The sequence below is a fragment of the Mirounga leonina genome, unplaced genomic scaffold (genome assembly GCF_011800145.1).
Source record: "Mirounga leonina isolate KUSES-001 unplaced genomic scaffold, KU_Mleo_1.0 Mir_170, whole genome shotgun sequence".
In the NCBI taxonomy this organism is placed as follows: domain Eukaryota; kingdom Metazoa; phylum Chordata; class Mammalia; order Carnivora; family Phocidae; genus Mirounga; species Mirounga leonina.
The window spans coordinates 7,316,112-7,333,019 of NW_023270433.1; the positions used below are offsets into that span (position 1 = coordinate 7,316,112).

The 16,908-nt window shown below is 50.6% G+C and overlaps 1 protein-coding gene across 1 annotated transcript; it reads left to right on the forward strand.

Moving 5' to 3' along the window:
• Positions 1 to 22: 22 nt before the first annotated feature.
• TRUB2 (TruB pseudouridine synthase family member 2) lies at positions 23 to 10,046 on the forward strand. The gene is given in 9 exon segments (XM_035015710.1): positions 23 to 204; positions 539 to 670; positions 2,461 to 2,535; positions 3,680 to 3,741; positions 4,881 to 4,962; positions 7,895 to 7,967; positions 8,502 to 8,638; positions 9,389 to 9,619; positions 9,622 to 10,046. Coding segments are annotated over 9 exon segments (993 nt in total). The 5' UTR covers positions 23 to 95; the 3' UTR covers positions 9,714 to 10,046.
• Positions 10,047 to 16,908: the final 6,862 nt, after the last annotated feature.

Sequence of the window (16,908 nt, forward strand, 5' to 3'; positions counted from 1 at the left end):
GGCACCCAGGGTCCGGACCACATTTGGGTGTGGGACCGGGCGGCACTTCCGTTCAGGTGCAGCTCTTTCACCAGCCGGCGCCGCTGGCTTCGGGCATGGGGTCCCGCGGCCTAGCGCGGCTGCACGGGCTCTTCGCGGTCTACAAGCCCCCGGGGCTAAAATGGAAGCACGTGCGGGACACCGTGGAGCTGCAGCTTCTGAAGGGTGAGCGCTTCGAACCAGACCCACGATCGCGCTCTGGTTCTCCGGGAGTCCATCTCCGCTTCTGATCCTCCCGGCAAATAAAGTCATGTGACCCAGTCCTCTGGACAGAGCGCTTTCCTAATCATGTAATCTGTGTACTCCATTACTCCTCACTTTCCCCTGCGTTCAGATGTCATAAGTAATAGAGTCAGAATTTGAACCCAAGCCTGTTTCTTAACTGCTGCTATTCGCTACATCGTGGGCTTTCTCTTCTACATCTCCATACCTCCCTGTCCCACCTCCCCCGGGTGTTCGGACAGAATTGACCTGATGTCTTTTACCTTTGTGTACTCAGGTGTCAATGCTGGGAAGGCTCCTGCCCCTGAACAGCGTGTTCGTTTTCTGCTGGGCCCCGTGGGAGACGGCAAAGAGAAGGAGCTTATTCTCACTGCCACCAGTGTGCCCACCCTCACCAACCATCCGCTGGGTAAGGCACATTCAGGCTGGGGCCTGGGTGTCACTTCCCAGGCAGTTTCTGCCCAGAGTCAGTGTCCCAGTCGGTGCTCAGACTCTTGTTCCAGATCCTTGAAGGGCCACAGCAGGGATGAAATATTTGACCGGGAATTGGCAAATTTTCCTGGAAAGGGCCAGATAGCAAATATTTTAGGCTTTGCAGGCCCAGTTCTGCCATAGGGCAAAGAACCTGTAGGCAATATGGAATGCAGTGAGCCTGGCTGTGTTCCAATAAAACTTTATTTATGGAAAGTGACATTTGAGTTTCATATAATTTTCCTATGTCACAAAATACTATTTTCTTGATTTTGGGGGGGATCATTGAAAAATGAAAAAAAAAAAAATTAACTCATGGGCCATTAAAAAAAAACAGGCTTGAGAATTTGGCCTGTGGACTGTAGCTTGCTGACCCCTTTTTTTTTTTTATTTAAGATTTTTATTTATTTATTCATGAGAGACAGAGAGAGAGAGAGAGGCAGAGGGAGAAGCAGGCTTCCAAGGAGCAGAGAGCCCGATGCGGGACTCGATCCCAGGACTCTGGGATCATGACCTGAGCCGAAGGCAGACGCTCAACCATCTGAGCCACCCAGGCGCCCTTGCTGACCCCTTTTAACTATTCTGGGACTCCAAATGGGAATTGAGACCCTCAGGTAGAAGTCCTAAGGTGGGAGTTTGGGGCTCTTGGGAAAGAGTGACTTTTTTAGTCAACAAAGCTGCCCAAGAATGGAACTAGTTATAATGAGTTCCCTGTTACTAGACAAGGTTAGAAAGACTGAGGGGCTTGACCAGAAACCACTAAAATCCCTTTGGCAGTGATATTTAGTGACTCTACAGTGTAGCAATAACAAGTATGATGTACCGAGGATCTCTTCTGTACTAGATACTGTGTTAAGCTTTTACCAAGTACCATTTTATTAAATCTTCACCACAACCCTGTGAGGTGGATCCTGTTCTCATTTCACAAATGAGGAAACCGAGGCTCAGTGTTGACATTAAGTAACATAGGCTGGATTCAGTAGGCGCTTAACCATCCCGTATCCTTCCCCCAGATACCTCTTGTTCTGTAGAAGTGTATATGATTCTGGCTCATTCCTGCATGCAGTCTTTTTTTTTTTTAATAGCGTTATTGAGATATAATTGATACACAAAAACCCACATTTTAAAAATGTTTTTAATTTTTTTTTTAAGATTTTACTTATTTATTTGAGAGAGAGTGCAAGAAAGGGAAGGGACAGAAGGAGAGGGAGAAGAGTCCCTGCTGAGCAAGGAGCCCAGTGAGGGACTCGATCCCAGGACCCTGGGATCATGACCTGAGCCGAAGGCAGACACTTAACCAACTGAGCCACCCAGGCATCCCTCACTAGTTATTTCCTGAGCACCTAGTGAGCTCTGGGCTCTAGGGTTAGAACTTGGGACCCAGGCCCTGCCTTCAGGAACTTACCACCTCCATTTTCTTACTGGGGTGGCCAGGACTCTCTGCCGCAGCTGAGTAGGAAAGTTGAGTCCCAGTGTTCTGCCCAGTCCCCTCAAAGCCTCTCACCAGGGGAATGGTGATAGGTAGAGTAACAAGCCCTTTTTGTGGGCCCAGGGACCCGAGGAAATGGTTCGAGGCCCCAGATTCCACATGGGGAAGTCTGAGAGTCCAACCTGATCCTGGTTTGGGCTCCATGAGGCTACATCCTAGGAATGAGGCCATGATGCAGGCTGAAGTCATCCTGGAGGCTGGATTCATTGAGCAGAGGGACCTCGTTTGTTTCTTTCTAGTCTGTGGACCAGCATTCACCAGCTTGAAGGTTGGCATGGGACACCGGCTGGATGCTCAAGCATCTGGGGTGCTTGGTAGGTAATGTGGTGAGCCCAGGGGTGCAGGGATACAGTCTCGGGAGAAGATCAGGGAGCTGCCATGAACCCCGCCCACTTCCAGCCTGACCGCCATTTCCCACCGCTGCCCTCCTCCCCTGCTTCCTACCCCAAGTCTGGTCAGCTGGTGGAAGTGGGGATGGCACAATTGCCCACTTTTATCAAGTGATTCCTGCATTCGACATGCGGTATGAAGTCCTTCGTGCACATGTTTTCATGACAACAACCTTATTAGGTAGATAGTTTATGATTTTATGGAGAAAAGAAGGCTCCAGGAGCTTAGGTGACTTGGTCTGGGTCATGTGGCTAGTGAATGCCCCTGGTCCAGGGAGCACAAACTGTCATCACTTGTGTGGGTTAGCCAAGCGTGTGACTCTGGCCCCACCGGCCAGGGTCTGAATGTCGCTGGAGCTGGACACACATAAAGCCCTGAGTCATGAGCCATCTGTGTCCCCAGGGTCAGGTGGTGGCCACATCCTCCATGCGCGGTAGTCACAGTCCCCTTGTCTCACTTCCTGGGGCACAGGCAGGCAGACATGATGTCATGCTCCCTCTCCCTGTCCTCCCTCTCCAGGAGTGAATGGAGGGTCATTCTCTCCTCCAGCCAGAGGGAGAAACAGCCAGGAAAAGGCAGGCAGTGGCCACAATGCCCCTTTATTGGGCCCTTCCTTTGTGCTCACTTCTTCCTGTGTATTGCCTCAGTCTTCACAACACCCACAGGGATCAGACAGGATCTTGTATCCCCATTTTACAAATGGGGATCTTGAGGCCCAAGGATGCTAACGGACATGCTTAGAGCCATCCCAGATTTGAGGGCAGGTCTGTGTGATTGGGCCCCTGGTCCCTTTCTTTGGAGTGCATCAGAACCCCCTAGGGCACTTACTAAGGATCCGAGGCCCCTCCATGAGTCAGAGTCAGTACAAGTGGGTGGGCCTCGAAACCTACATTTTCATATCTACCCAGGGGAGCTCACTTGCTCCCTGTAGAAGAAGCTGTCCTTGCCCTCTTGCTGGCTTTAGCAGCATCAGAGATGGAAGGATTCTCGTGGTAGTTGTGGGGGTTGGAGGTCTCAGGGAAACGAGAAGGGGGAGCCAGGTGTGAGATCAGCCTGGGTGTCTTCCAGTGCTCGGCGTGGGACATGGATGCAGGCTCCTCACCAGCATGTACAATGCTCACCTCACCAAGGTATGGGGACACTGGGGACAGCTTGTTTAGCCCATTTCCCTGGGGCTCACTGGCAGGAATCTGAAGCTGAGAGCACTGCATGGGGGAACACCTAGGCCATCAGCCAGCGTTGTTTCATGGCCGTGTGCTGGGGGAGACTGTAAGGATAGCATGGTAATGACCGCTGGCCTTATTGCATGCCGGCCGCTCTTTGCTGAGCACTGCACGTGGACTCCCTTGTGGATGCCTCACACCCTCCCCGCAAAGTGGTATCTGCTGTTAACCCACCTTACAGATGAAACCACCGAGGCACAGAGAGGGGATGTCATTTGCCCAGGGTCGTGCAACCTGTAAGGAATGGAACTGCGATTTGAACCTGGATCTGTCTGACCCCAGAGCCTGATCATGACAGCACTCCATTCCCCCCACCCCTCCCCACCCCACCAAGACTGAGAGGTGGATGTCACCATCCAGGCATCAGGGAGCTTGCATCTGGGCTGGGGCTGTAGAATCCAGCACCATGAGAGGGGACAGAGGTGCTACGTTAGAGAGCCTCCATTTTTAGTGGTTAAGAGCACAGATCTGGAGCCAAACCAGCTTCTGCCCCTCTGCCCGCTGTGGGCCCCCAGGTGGATTACTTAACATCCGTCTTCCTCCATTTCCGCGTCTGTAAGATGGGGGAGATAATAGTACCTCCTCCATAGGGTTACTCTGAAGATTAAGTTAGTAACTACCTGCACCATACTTAGCACAGTCACTGGCGCATGGTAAATGCTCAGTAAATTATTATTGCTGTTGTCGTCATCCCTTCCTTATGGCAGAGGCTGTTAACTGCACAGATCATATGTGGAGGCTGGGGAGAAGCTGACAGGGTGCACTGGGAGGGGCCTGGCATGATAAGTTGTCAGGTCTGGCTGGAGAGGAGAGACGTGGAGGCACAGGGTAGTCACCATCCTTTGCGGGCAGGTGCTTGCTGTCATAGGGAAGTCTGGTGCCTTTCCCTGGGGGCAGTGGGGTGGCTGGGTGGGGGCTGAGTGCCTGGCTTCCTGAGGGGAGCCTGTCTAGCAGGTTCGGGGTGGGAGCTGCTGGACGTACCTCCCTCCTCAGTGCTGAGGGCGAGCAGGGAATCTGACCCCATCTTCCCCTCCCTATCTCTGCAGGATTATACAGTACGTGGTCTCCTGGGCAAAGCAACAGATGACTTCTGTGAGGATGGGCGGCTGGTGGAGAAGTCAACATATGGTGAGAGCCCGCAGGCGCCCAGGGCCGTGGGAGGAGAGTGGCTATGTCTGCCTTTGCATTTGCTCTCCCTTGATTCCTCACCCCCACGCAGGCCTTGCAGCCCTCAGTGACTGCAACACACTGAGTTTGGGCTGGCTGTTGGAGGCCTTTGGGCACATCATTCTGTCTTGCAGGTATAATTGCCCGGTGCCTCCCCACCTGGCGTAAATGTCACCTCCCCAGGGAAGCTCCACTAACCCCCAGATGAACTAGATGGACTCTTAGAACAGTAATCAACTAATGGTTGTGATTTTTTTTTAAGTTTGAGAGAGAGAGAGCGAGAGCGAGCGTGGGGTGGGGATTGGCAGAGGCAGAGAGGGAGAGAGAATCTCAAACAGACTCTATGTACCGAGTGTGGAGCCTGACACAGGACTCAATCCCAAGACCCCAAGATCATGACCCAAGCCGAAATCAAGAATTGGACGCTCAACCGACTGAGCCACCCAGGCACCCCATGATTAGTGATTATTTAATATCTGTCTTCCCACCACACTGTCACCATGGGAGCAGGGACCATGTCATTCCACTCCTGTGGTTACACACAGCACGGAGCCTGGGACATGGGAGGTGCTTGTTGGTTGGGTGGATGGATGGAGAAGTAGGTCGCGGGGGTGGGGTGGGGGGTGGATAGATGGTTCAATGGCTCATTCTTCACTTCTTACCCTCCCTATGTTCTAACACTTTCCATAGGATCTATTACATTTTCTTATTTGACAGATGTTTTTGGGCACCAGCCATGTGCCAGGGTCTTGATGAACCAGATGGGGCCCCCAGTCTAGCAGGGAGAGCAAACACACACCTCCGCATCTTCTAGACAGGATTCAGAACGTGGCAGAGTAACACTATATAATCTGTATATGTGGGTGTATCAGCATACAAAACATGTCCAAAGACAGTTACCAATTTGACACTCTAGTAGGGAAGAAGCCCGAATTTGGAGAAGGGGAGGTGCTGTTAATGCTGATCTAAATTTTTTTTTTTTTTAAGATTTTATTTATTTATTCATGAGAGACAGAGAGAGAGAGAGAGAAGCAGAGGGAGAAGCAGGCTCCCTGCTGAGCAGGGAGCCCGATGCGGGACTCAATCCCAGGACCCTGGGATCATGACCTGAGCCGAAGGCAGACGCTTAACCATCTGAGCCACCCAGGCACCCATGGGGCAGAGGGCGATCTTAAGCAGACTCCACGCTGAGTGTGGAGCCCAGCGTAGGGCTTGATTTTACAACCCTGAGATCATGACCTCAGCAGAAATCAAGAGTCGGGTGCTTAAACCACTGAGCCACCCAGGTGCCCCCTGATCTAAATTTCTTAAAGAAGAGGGGTGCCTACTTAAGATCCTCTCCCTCTGTCCGTTCTCCTTGCGGGCACAAGTGTGCACGTGCTCTCTCTCAAATAAAATAAATCTTTAAAAAAAAAAATTTCTTATTTACTTATTTATTTATTTATTTATTTATTTATTTATTTATTTATTTATGAGATAGAGAATGAGAGAGAGCACATGAGAGTGGGGAGAGTCAGAGGGAGAAGCAGACTCCCTGCCGAGCAGGGAGCCCGATGCGGGACTCGATCCAGGGACTCCGGGATCATGACCTGAGCCGAAGGCAGTCGCCCAACCAACTGAGCCACCCAGGCGCCCTAAAAAAATAAATTTCTTAAAGAAGATTCATATGTCAATTATATAACTAAAAAATAATGTTAAAACCAAAGCATATTAAAGACTTTTTTTTTTTTTTAATTTATCTGAGAGAGAGCACAAGCAGGGGGAGCTGCAGGCAGACGGAGAAGTAGGCTCTCCACTGAGCAGGGAGCCCGATGTGGGACTCGATCCCAGGACCCTGGGACCATGACCTGAGCTGAAGGCAGACACTTCACCAACAGAGCCACCCAGGCATCCCAAACCAAAACAAATTAAATGCTCGGAAAGAGACCCAGGACGCAGGAAAAAGAAGTGACATGCTCCAGGAGGGCTTCCTGGAGGAGGCTGCATTTGAGCTGGGCTGTAAATGAGGAGGGAGGAGGCAGTGGTAGGTACATTTCAGATAAGACAACGGCATGAAGAAAGCCAGAGAGGGGATAAGAGGCCTAGGCTAGGGCGCCTGGGTGGCTCAGTTGGTTGAGCGACTGCCTTCGGCTCAGGTCATGATCCTGGAGTCCCGGGATCGAGTCCCACATCGGGCTCCCTGCTCAGCAGGGAGTCTGCTTCTCCCTCTGATCCTCCCCCCTCTCATGTGCTCGCTCTCTCTCTCATTCTCTTTCTCAAATAAATAAATAAAATCTTTAAAAAAAAAAAAAAGAGGCCTAGGCTAGGCCCTTCCAAGCTGGCAGGCCTTTGATCACCACACCTGTGCCCAGAACTATGGCCTTTGGAGCCAGAAGTTGGCGCTTGCCCAGCTGGGCCCCAGGATCAGCCTCTTAGCAGTTTGTGAGCATCCCTGGGCTTAGCAGCTGCCTGCCCTAGTCACTCGATGGTACCAGCAGGCAGAGCCACTGCCTCTTGCCATCTGTGTCTGCATTCAGACAGATGGCCCTCTCCCTCCCAGGGTCCCTGGCATAAAAGAACCCAGATTGGGGCTCAGGGGACTTGGCTTAGAATATTGGATAAGTCATGTTACGGCTTTGAGCCTCATTTCCAAAAGAAACTGTTCTTAACTTGGAGTCTGTGAACCCCTTAAAAATGTCCTCACAATGCTGAGTTCAGGCATAACTTTCTGAGAAGAGGTTCCTGGGCTTATAGAGTCTCAAAGGACTCATAACCCCTAAATGGGAGCCCTGGGTGCTCTGGGACCCCTCCAGTTTCCAAGGATGGGGCTGGTTTGAGGGAAGGGAGTTTGCCAGTTTGTTGTTGCCTGTCCTCAGCAGGCACTCGTGTGCTGACCATCCCCTGGCTTTTCCAGACCATGTGACCAGAGAGAAGCTGGACCGCATCCTGGCCCTGATCCAAGGTTCCCATCAGAAGGCCCTGGTGATGTAAGTGGGGCCCAATCCACACTTTGCTGAAAGGGGCCCTTGAGGAGGTGCTGGAAGAGTAAGAAGTACCCACTGGGCTCCCTGTAGGCTCCGCCCACCCTGGGGCAGGTTCCATGGACCTTCTTTTTAGAGCCCAAAAGCAGACATGAACCAGCCCTTCCTTCTATAGCACGCAGAAGTGTTTCTTTGTGCCAGGCCAGCCCCTGGGGAGACCAAGGGGGAACAAGAGACCCCAGCTAGCCTCAGGGAGAGTATATGATTTAGTGGAGAGGGAAGCCAGGAACCCACATCATATGACCTAGAAGCAAGGGGCGGGAGCAGGCAGCATGTACTTGACCGGAAGCTAGGGAGACTGCAGAGGAGGGCAGAGCCTGCATTTAGGGATTGGAGGAGACAGAAAAAGGCAGCTGGAGGGGCAGGGAAGCTGGAAAGCGAAAGAAGAGCTTTAGGAAAGCTCTTCATGAGTGGGGCAGGGCCAGGGGTAAACAGTGGGCCCAGCTCCCCATCCCATGCCAGCCCCGTTTTGATCCCCAGGTACTCCAACCTGGACTTGCAGACCCAGGAGGCCTATGATATGGCTGTGAGAGGCTTGATTCGTCCCATGGGCAAGTCCCCGATGCTGGTAACGGGCATCCGATGCATCTTCTTTGCGCCTCCGGAATTCCTCATAGGTACGTTGCCCCAGGAAGTTGGAGCAATGAGATTGGGCTCCTGGGTTTGGGGAGTCATTGTGAAATGCCCTTGTAGACCCCAGCACACGCCCACCCTGATCTCTGCTGGCTAAGGCGCCAGGGGCCAGCTTCCTTCTCAGCCCCCGACTGGAGTTGGCCCATCCACACAGCACTCAGATCAAATCCTGTCCTATATGCTGCCAAGTTACACTTTGAAACCAGACCTTAGCGAGAAGTTAATACTTGGTGGTTCATTTCCAGTGCCTCCCAGTGTTTCAGGTTGCAGTAGGCCATCAGACAGCACCCTCATCTCCCCAGTCCCACCCAGCTTGGCCCCTCCCTCCTTTCTTCTCTCTTCGTCTTACTAACAAGGGCTCCTTGAATGCTGACCAGGACTCTCCCAATGATAAGCACCTTATGTACATTATCTCTTAAGATTCCTCACACCCACCCATTTTACAGATGAGCCTTAAGTCTTAGACCAGAGTAGCCTTCTGGAAGTTAACCTGCCCACAAAACTCCTGGGGGTCTTCAAAAAAAGGCAAACTCTGATTCTGCAGGTCTGGGTGGAGCCCAAGATTCTGCACATCTAATCAACTTTCAGGGCTGGCCCAATAGCAAAGCCCTGGAGAGCTAAGGCCTTTTGCTAAGGTTATCACACAGCCAAGAGGTATCAGGGGTGTGGATTTAGATGCACAGATACCAGAGGCCATGCTCCCAGCCTTCAGACCCGTTGTTTGCCCCTGGCAGAGGTACAGTGCATGCATGAGACACAGAAGCAGCTGAGAAAGCTGGTGCATGAGATCGGCCTGGAGCTGAAGACCACCGCTGTCTGTTCCCAAGTGCGGCGTACGCGGGATGGCTTTTTCACCCTAGACGATGCCCTTCTGAGGACCCAGTGGGATTTACACAGCATCCAGGATGCCATCCAGGCCGCAGCTCCCCGGGTGGCAGCAGAGCTGGAGAAGAACTTGAGGCCGGGCTGGGCACCCAGCAGCTTCCCAGTCCAGGCCATCCCTGGGACTCCAGGGGGCCAAGCTCTGCCTCGGGGCTGGAGAGCTGTGCAGGGCATTGAAAGGCCAGGGGCTGGCGGGACAGTGGATGGATAAGATAAGAATTGTTCTGAGCTGGAACTGATAACTGTGCAGAATGCAAGAGTAAGGGAAGAACATGTGACATAAAACTCTGAAACTGTAAGAAAGAAAATCAACAGACTTGACCCAATGGAAAAGGAGAAACTTCTATATGGAGGAAAAGATGATAAACTAATGATAAGACAGATGAAAATACTTGTAATATGTTTAAGAATGAATATCCAGGGGTACCTGGGTGGCTCAGTCAGTTCAGCTTAGGTCATGATCTCAGGGTTCTGGGATTGAGCCCCATATTGGGGCTCCCTGCTCAGCAGGGAGACTGTGTCTCCCTCTCACTCTGTCCCTCCCCCCCGCTTGTGCGCATGTGCCCGTGCTCGCTCTCGCTCACTCGCTCTCAAGTAAATAAAAATCTAAAAAATATATATCCATAATATATAAAGAGTTCTTATAAAACAGTAAGAAAAAGGGCACTTGGGTGACTCATTCGGTTAAGTGTCTGCCCTCAGCTTAGGTCATGATCCCAGGGTCCTGCACCCCTGATGAAGTCCCGCGTCAGGCTCCGTGATCAGCGGGGAGCCTGCTTCTCCCTCTGCCTCTGCTTCTCCCCCTGCTTGTGCTGTCTCTTTTTCAAATAAATAAATAAAATCTTCAAAAAAATTAACAATAAGAAAAAGATAAGAAAATTGGGCAAATGACATGAATTGTGTATTTATATATATAAAAAGAAATCCATATGGCTCATAAACCAGAAATGATGCTCAACCTCTCTAATAATGAGAGACATACAGATGAAAATGATAACGACTTTTCCTTGCCTTTCCAAACAATAAAAAGAATATCCAATATTGGTGATGATGTGAGAAAATGGGCAGTCTGTGCTATTGGTAGGAAGGTGCAACTTCGTAACCTTTTAGGAGTAACTTGGTAGTATGTGTCAAAATTAAAAATACTCCTGCTCTGTGACTCAGCAGTTACAGTTTCAGGAATCTGTCTTCTGGCATAAGTTGCAGACAGTTTTAGGTACTTAGATGGTCATAGCTACAATGTAATAGTAATAAATAGGAAATGCCATTACCATCCATCAGTAAGGGACTGGTTAAATAAATATGGGGCATACAGTGTCAAAAGGCTCTATTCTAGGGGAGCCTGGCTGGCTCAGTCTGTAGGGCAGGCAATGCTTGATCTTGGGGTTGTGAGTTGGAGACCCACGTTGGGTGTAGAGACTACTTAAAAAGGCTATTCTAATACCCTCAGGAAAATGATCAACAACCAATTTTTGGGGGTGCCTGGGGGGCTCAGTGGGTTAAGCATCTGCCTTCGCTCAGGTTATGATCCCAGGGTCCTGGGATTGAGTCCTGCCCTGGGCTCCTTGCTCAGCAGGAAGTCTGCTTCTCCCTCGGCCTCTCCTCCCCCTCGTGGCGTGTGCATGCGTGGGCGAGCCCTCTCTCTCTCAATCTCTCTTGCAAAAATAAAATCTTAAAACATTTTTTTTAGCCATTTTTTCCTGCCAATTTGATTTTCCTAGGCTTTGGACACTTTGATCCCATGTGGATGGGTGTTTTTTTGTTTTATTTTGTTTGTTTGTTTGTTTGTTTGGGCCTGGCTCTCTTTTAACCTCTATCCATGTGGCTATTTTCCCACTCGGAACATTTGGGCTAAAAGGAACAAGTTGGCCTCTGGCTAAGGTTCCAGTCTGCGCCCCGAGGGGAAACCCTGCATGTCTCTTCCCCCCCCCCCCCCCCCGGCACCCCGGGAGAGGAGGCCCCAGCCAGCAGGGCTCCTTCACCTTCATGTGGGGGCGGCGCGCAGCTCAGAGTGGTGCTGAGCAGGTGTGGTTCTGCCGGCTTCTGGCTGTGGGGCCTCAGGAGTGCAGCTCCCTCATACGTTAACCTGGGAATGATGATTTTGCCTACCTGGTGGGGTTGTAGCAATGAAATCATGGTGAGGTGCTTGCCTTGGTGCCTTGCATGACCTGCGCTCTGTGTAAGCCAACCGCTTGCTGTGGCTCCTTTCTTCTGAACAGGGACCTATAAGAGTTGTCGCAGAGTCAGAGGCCTTCTGTCCCTCACCTCCTGATTATCTGGCATAAAGATCAGCTGGGAACTTGACAAACACACCTCAGCCAGGTGATCAAGGTCAGCAGCCACAGGGATGAGTCGTGTTGCCGGTATGTCCTCTTGCTATGATATAATGAAAATGGCCCTTTACCTCCGTGGTCTTCCTCCCAATAACCCAGGGCCCCAGTCTTGTAAGGAGAACACGGGGCAGCTTTTGGTAGTGCGGCATCCTACACAAGGCCTGACCAGTACTTCTCGGGGCTATCACGGTCATCGAAAGCAGTGAAGTCTGAGAAACCACCATAGCCAAGAGGAGCCTACGGAGACATGAAGACGAGATGTACTGTGGGGGGACCCCTGGGTGGCTCAGTCTGTTAAGCATCTGCCTTTGGCTCAGTCATGAGCCCAGGGTCCTGAGATCTTAACCAACTGAGCCACCCAGGCATCCCTGGAAATCTGCATTTTAGCAAGTCTCTAAGGATTCTGATACCAGAGCTGTAAAAACAGGGCCCCGCAGGAGCCAGCTAGGCATGGTCATTCCCTTCTGGTCTTCAGGAACCACCTGGACGGCTATTTGAGGGCCATCTGAGAAGAGATTAGCCGACAGCCACGAATGACAGGGTATGGTGAGCTCGTTTACCGGGGGCGCACTAACAGAGTACCACGAACCAAGGGGCTGCAACAGTGGAAAGCTATTATCTCGCCACAGGCTAAGCACAGAAGGCTGGGGGTCCAAGAGCAGGGTGTCGGCAGGGTCAGCTCTTTCTGAGGGATGTGAGGAAGACACTGTGCCAAGCTTCTCTCCTGGCTTCTGGTAGTTTGCTGGCAATCTTTGGTGCTCCTTGGCTTGTAGAAGCGTGGCTCACATCTCTGCCTTCACGTTCATGTGGCCTTCTTCCTGTGCGCATGGCTGTGTCCAAATTTCCCCTTTCACAAGGACACTGGTCAGATGAGGTACCCACTGTAGTCAGTATGACCTCTTCTTAACTAATTACATCTGCAATGACCCTATTTCCCAAAACAGTTCACATTCTGAGGTATTAGGGATTAGGACTTCAACATGAAAATTGTGTAGGGACACAACTCGACCCACAACACATGGCTAGACCTTCACCTGGGCTGGCTCAGTGCTCCTTAGAGCACTATTATCACATGCCCAGAAGACTCCCCCAAGGTCAGGGCAGGCTCCATAGTCCCCTCCACATCTGCTGCAGATTGGGGCAGTGGGGAGGGCTCAGGGCCCCAGTGGATGTGGAGGGTGGTGACCCAGGGTCAGGGAATCTAGCTATCCCCTCCGGGGCCTCTTTCCAGGGCTTTCACCAAGCATCTCCCCTTCCCTTGTCCAATTAAGAATTTAAACTTTTTTTTTTTTTAAAGATTTTATTTATTTTTTGACAGAGAGAGAGACAGCGAGAGAGGGAACACAAGCAGGGGGAGTGGGAGAGGGAGAAGCAGGCCTCCCGCTGAGCAAGGAGCCCGATGTGGGGCTCGATCCCAGGATCCTGGGATCATGACCTGAGCTGAAGGCAGACGCTTAACGACTGAGCCACCCAGGTGCCCCAAGAATTTAAACTTTTTATTTGCACTGTATATAAGAAGTCTATCTGGATCTCATTCTAGAATTTACAAAATTTGGGTAATTGGTCTTAGATTATAAAACAGGAAAATGGGGCATTTGGGTGGCACAGTCGGTTTTGTGTCCAGCTGTTTGATTCGGCCTGGGTTGTGATCTCAGGGTTGTGAAATTGAGCCCTGCATCAGGCTCCCTGCTCAGTGTGGAGTCTGTTTGAGACTCTCTCTCCCTCTCCCTCTGCCCCTACCCCCTGCTCACTCTCTCTCTCTCAAATAAATAAGTCTTTTTTTTTTTTTTTAAGATTTTATTTATTTATTTGACAGAGACAGTGAGAGAGGGAACACAAGCAGGGGGAGTGGAGAGGGAGAAGCAGGCTTCCCACTGAGCAGGGAGCCCGATGTGGGACTCGATCCCAGGACCCTGGGATCATGACCTGAGCCGAAGGCAGACACTTAATGACTGAGCCACCCAGGCGCCCCTCAAATAAATAAGTCTTAAAAAATTATAATAAATGTATCTCTCAGGAGTCTGTTGAGTTGAGGGCTTTGTCTGCTTCATTCACTGGAGGCCACACCATGGGCTCCTAGGATGGGATATGTGTTTATCAAGGCTCTTCAGAGAAATAGGACCAACGGGAAGTGTGTATCTAGAGAGAGATTTGTTTTAAGGAATTTGCTCACATTGGGTTGCCTGGGTGGCTCAGTTGGTGGAGTGTGTGACTCTTGATCTCGGAGTTGTGACGTGGAGCCCCACGTTGGTGTAGAGATCACTAAAAATAAATAAATAAAAAAACTTCAAAAAATTTGCGCACATGATCGTGGAACCTGGCAAATCCAAAATCTGCAGGGTAGGGCAGCAGGCGGTAAGCGGCAGGCTGAATACCCAGCAGAGAGTTGCAGTTGCAGCTCGAGCCCCAAGAAAGTCTAGAAACAAAATTCCCTCTTCTTTGGGGGACCGCCAATTTTTTTTCCCCCTTCTTATTTTAAGGCCTTCAACTGATTGGATAAGGCCCACCCACACTGCAGAGGGTAACCTGATAAATCTACTAAAGCACATGTTAATTTCATTTTTCAAATGCCTTCGCAGCAATATGTAGACTGGTGTTGGACCAAGTATCTGGGTACTGCCCCCAAACCTCATCACAGCAGGATGTGTCCCTTTTTCATCTAGGAACACAATATATGCTCCCTCTTCGGGCTGACATGGTCCAAGGGGCCCTGTGGGATTGACCACCTGGGTTTGAATCCCAGCCCTGCCTCTCCTCAGTATGTGAGTTGGGCCAGTAACTCCACGTGGGTGAGTCTTGGTTTCCTCCATCTGTCAGGTAGAAGTGATGACAGTGGTGCCCGTTTCATGCAGGGATAAGATGAGCTGAGATGAGCCAGATGAGTAAGTGCCTCCAGAGAGCTTGCTTTGTGCCAGGCCCTGGGCTAAGAGCCGTAACATACCCAATCTCATTTAATCCTCAAATGGGCCTAGGGTTTAAGCACTATGGCCATCCCTGGTTTACAGAAGAGGAAACTGAGGGCAAATGACATGCCCTAGGACACCCCAGCAAGGGAGTTCAGAGCCAGGGATAGGATCTATGCTGTCCGGAGTCAGCCTTCCTAACCACTACGCCATCCTGCCTGTCTCCTGGAGCGACTGGTGGCTTACTAACTAGTCCCAGGCATGGCACACAGTAGGTGCTTAGTAACTGTGTTTAAGGAATTGAATACCTGTTGTGATATTGAGATATAATAAGAAATACATGGTCTTCCTCCCCAGGTTCTGGCCAGAGCACCTACAACCATCGTGATTTCCTAAGTGACAAAGGTGAAAGGAACACCTTTTGTCATTCATAATAAGGCCCCACTTCAAGCACACCTACCCACTGAATGGGAGCTCCATAAAGCCCCCTAAATGATGTGGTTCAGAGAGCTTCCATGTTGGGGAACACATCTAGGTGCCAGGAGGGTGGCACACCCTGAGAGGACATGGGAGCTCCACGCCCCTCCCCACATACCTTGGCAAGGAGCCCTGTGTGGCTCTTCCATTTGGCTGTTGCTGAGTTGTATCCTTTAGAGTAAACTGGTCACCAAAGTGTTTCTCTGAGTTCCATGAGCTGTTCAAGCAAATGATCAAACTTGATGAGGGGGTCGTGGGAACTCCCGATTCATAGCCTGTCGGTCCGCAGACATGTGACCACCTAAGACTCGCAATTAGCGTCTGAAGTGGGGGCCGTCTTGTAGAACTGAGCCCTGAACCTGTGGGTTTGCTGTTAATTCCAGGCCAGTTAGTATCAGAATTGAGTTAAAATTGTAGGACACCAGCCCTTGTCCACAGAGAATTGTATGGAAAATTGCACACGTGTGGTGTCAGCAGAGAGGGAAGTTTTTCTTTTCCCTGGATGTGAGTTCAGTACATATATGTTGACTACATGGACTAACCCAAATAGTCAATTTTTTTAACAAAGTGGAATTATAATATGCACGGTGTGTTACAACTTGCTTCTTTCATGTGTGATAGAGTGTGGCCATTTCTCCCTGTCTGTCCACCAGGTATGGGAGCTCCTTCCTCCAGACCCCATGCGGGTGGCCCAGGGGTACAGGAAGGCTCCGACCTTCTCCCACCTTGGGCTGTTCCTCTCTATAGAACACGTTGTTGCCAGTAGGATGGGGCAGCTTTCCCCAAGGCCTGGCTTCCAGCCACTTTATCCAGAATTGGACTAACAAATATTTGTTGAGTGCCCACTATTTTCCTGATCCTGTAGTAGGCACCAGGAATACGTCAGTAAACAAGACAGCCCAAACACCCAGTGGAGAATGTTAAATAGGGCAGTTTGAGAAGGGGTCATTTGAATTGAGAAGGGGTCATTTGAATAAAGAGCTCAAGGAGGTCAGGCATGGAGCCTGGGAAATCATCTAGAAGAAGAAGCCTTTGAGGCCAAGGAACAGCAATTGCAGGTCAAAGAGTACCTATCTGACTTATCAGGGGACAAAAGATCCTCTGTGGAGGTGCAATATCCAGATTGGTTTGATTGCCTCTGAATAAGAATCATCTTGAGGACCTTTGCACCTAAGGTAAGTGTCCTGTGTTGTCAGAAGGTGGGACTTTGGACCTTTAGCTTCATAATCTGACTGAGAATCTGCTGAATGGAAGATCCATCTGGGTTTTGTCATCTGTGCATTTTCTTGAACCTCACGGGATAAGGGCCAGGGTGACCAGGATTTGTTCCTTCCGAGAGGCCCCGACCCCTCCAGGCCTCTCTTCTGCACTCCCACCAACAACTTCACCAGAAGGTAGAAAGTGGCTGCCCACGATGCCTTCCTGAAAAACTAAGCTGGTGCTATCACTATCAGTTATTCCCAGGGCCCAGTTCGGGGCCACATTTGGTGATCAGCAGGCCAAGTGCTTTGAAAAGGACAGTGATATTAACAAGAGCACCTATCATTTACTGCGGGCTTCTGCTGGCTCCCTCCCATGACCACCCCGCTATGAAAGATACCATGATTGGGGTGCCTGGGTGGCTCAGTCGGTTAGGCGTCTGACTCTTGGGTTTAGCTC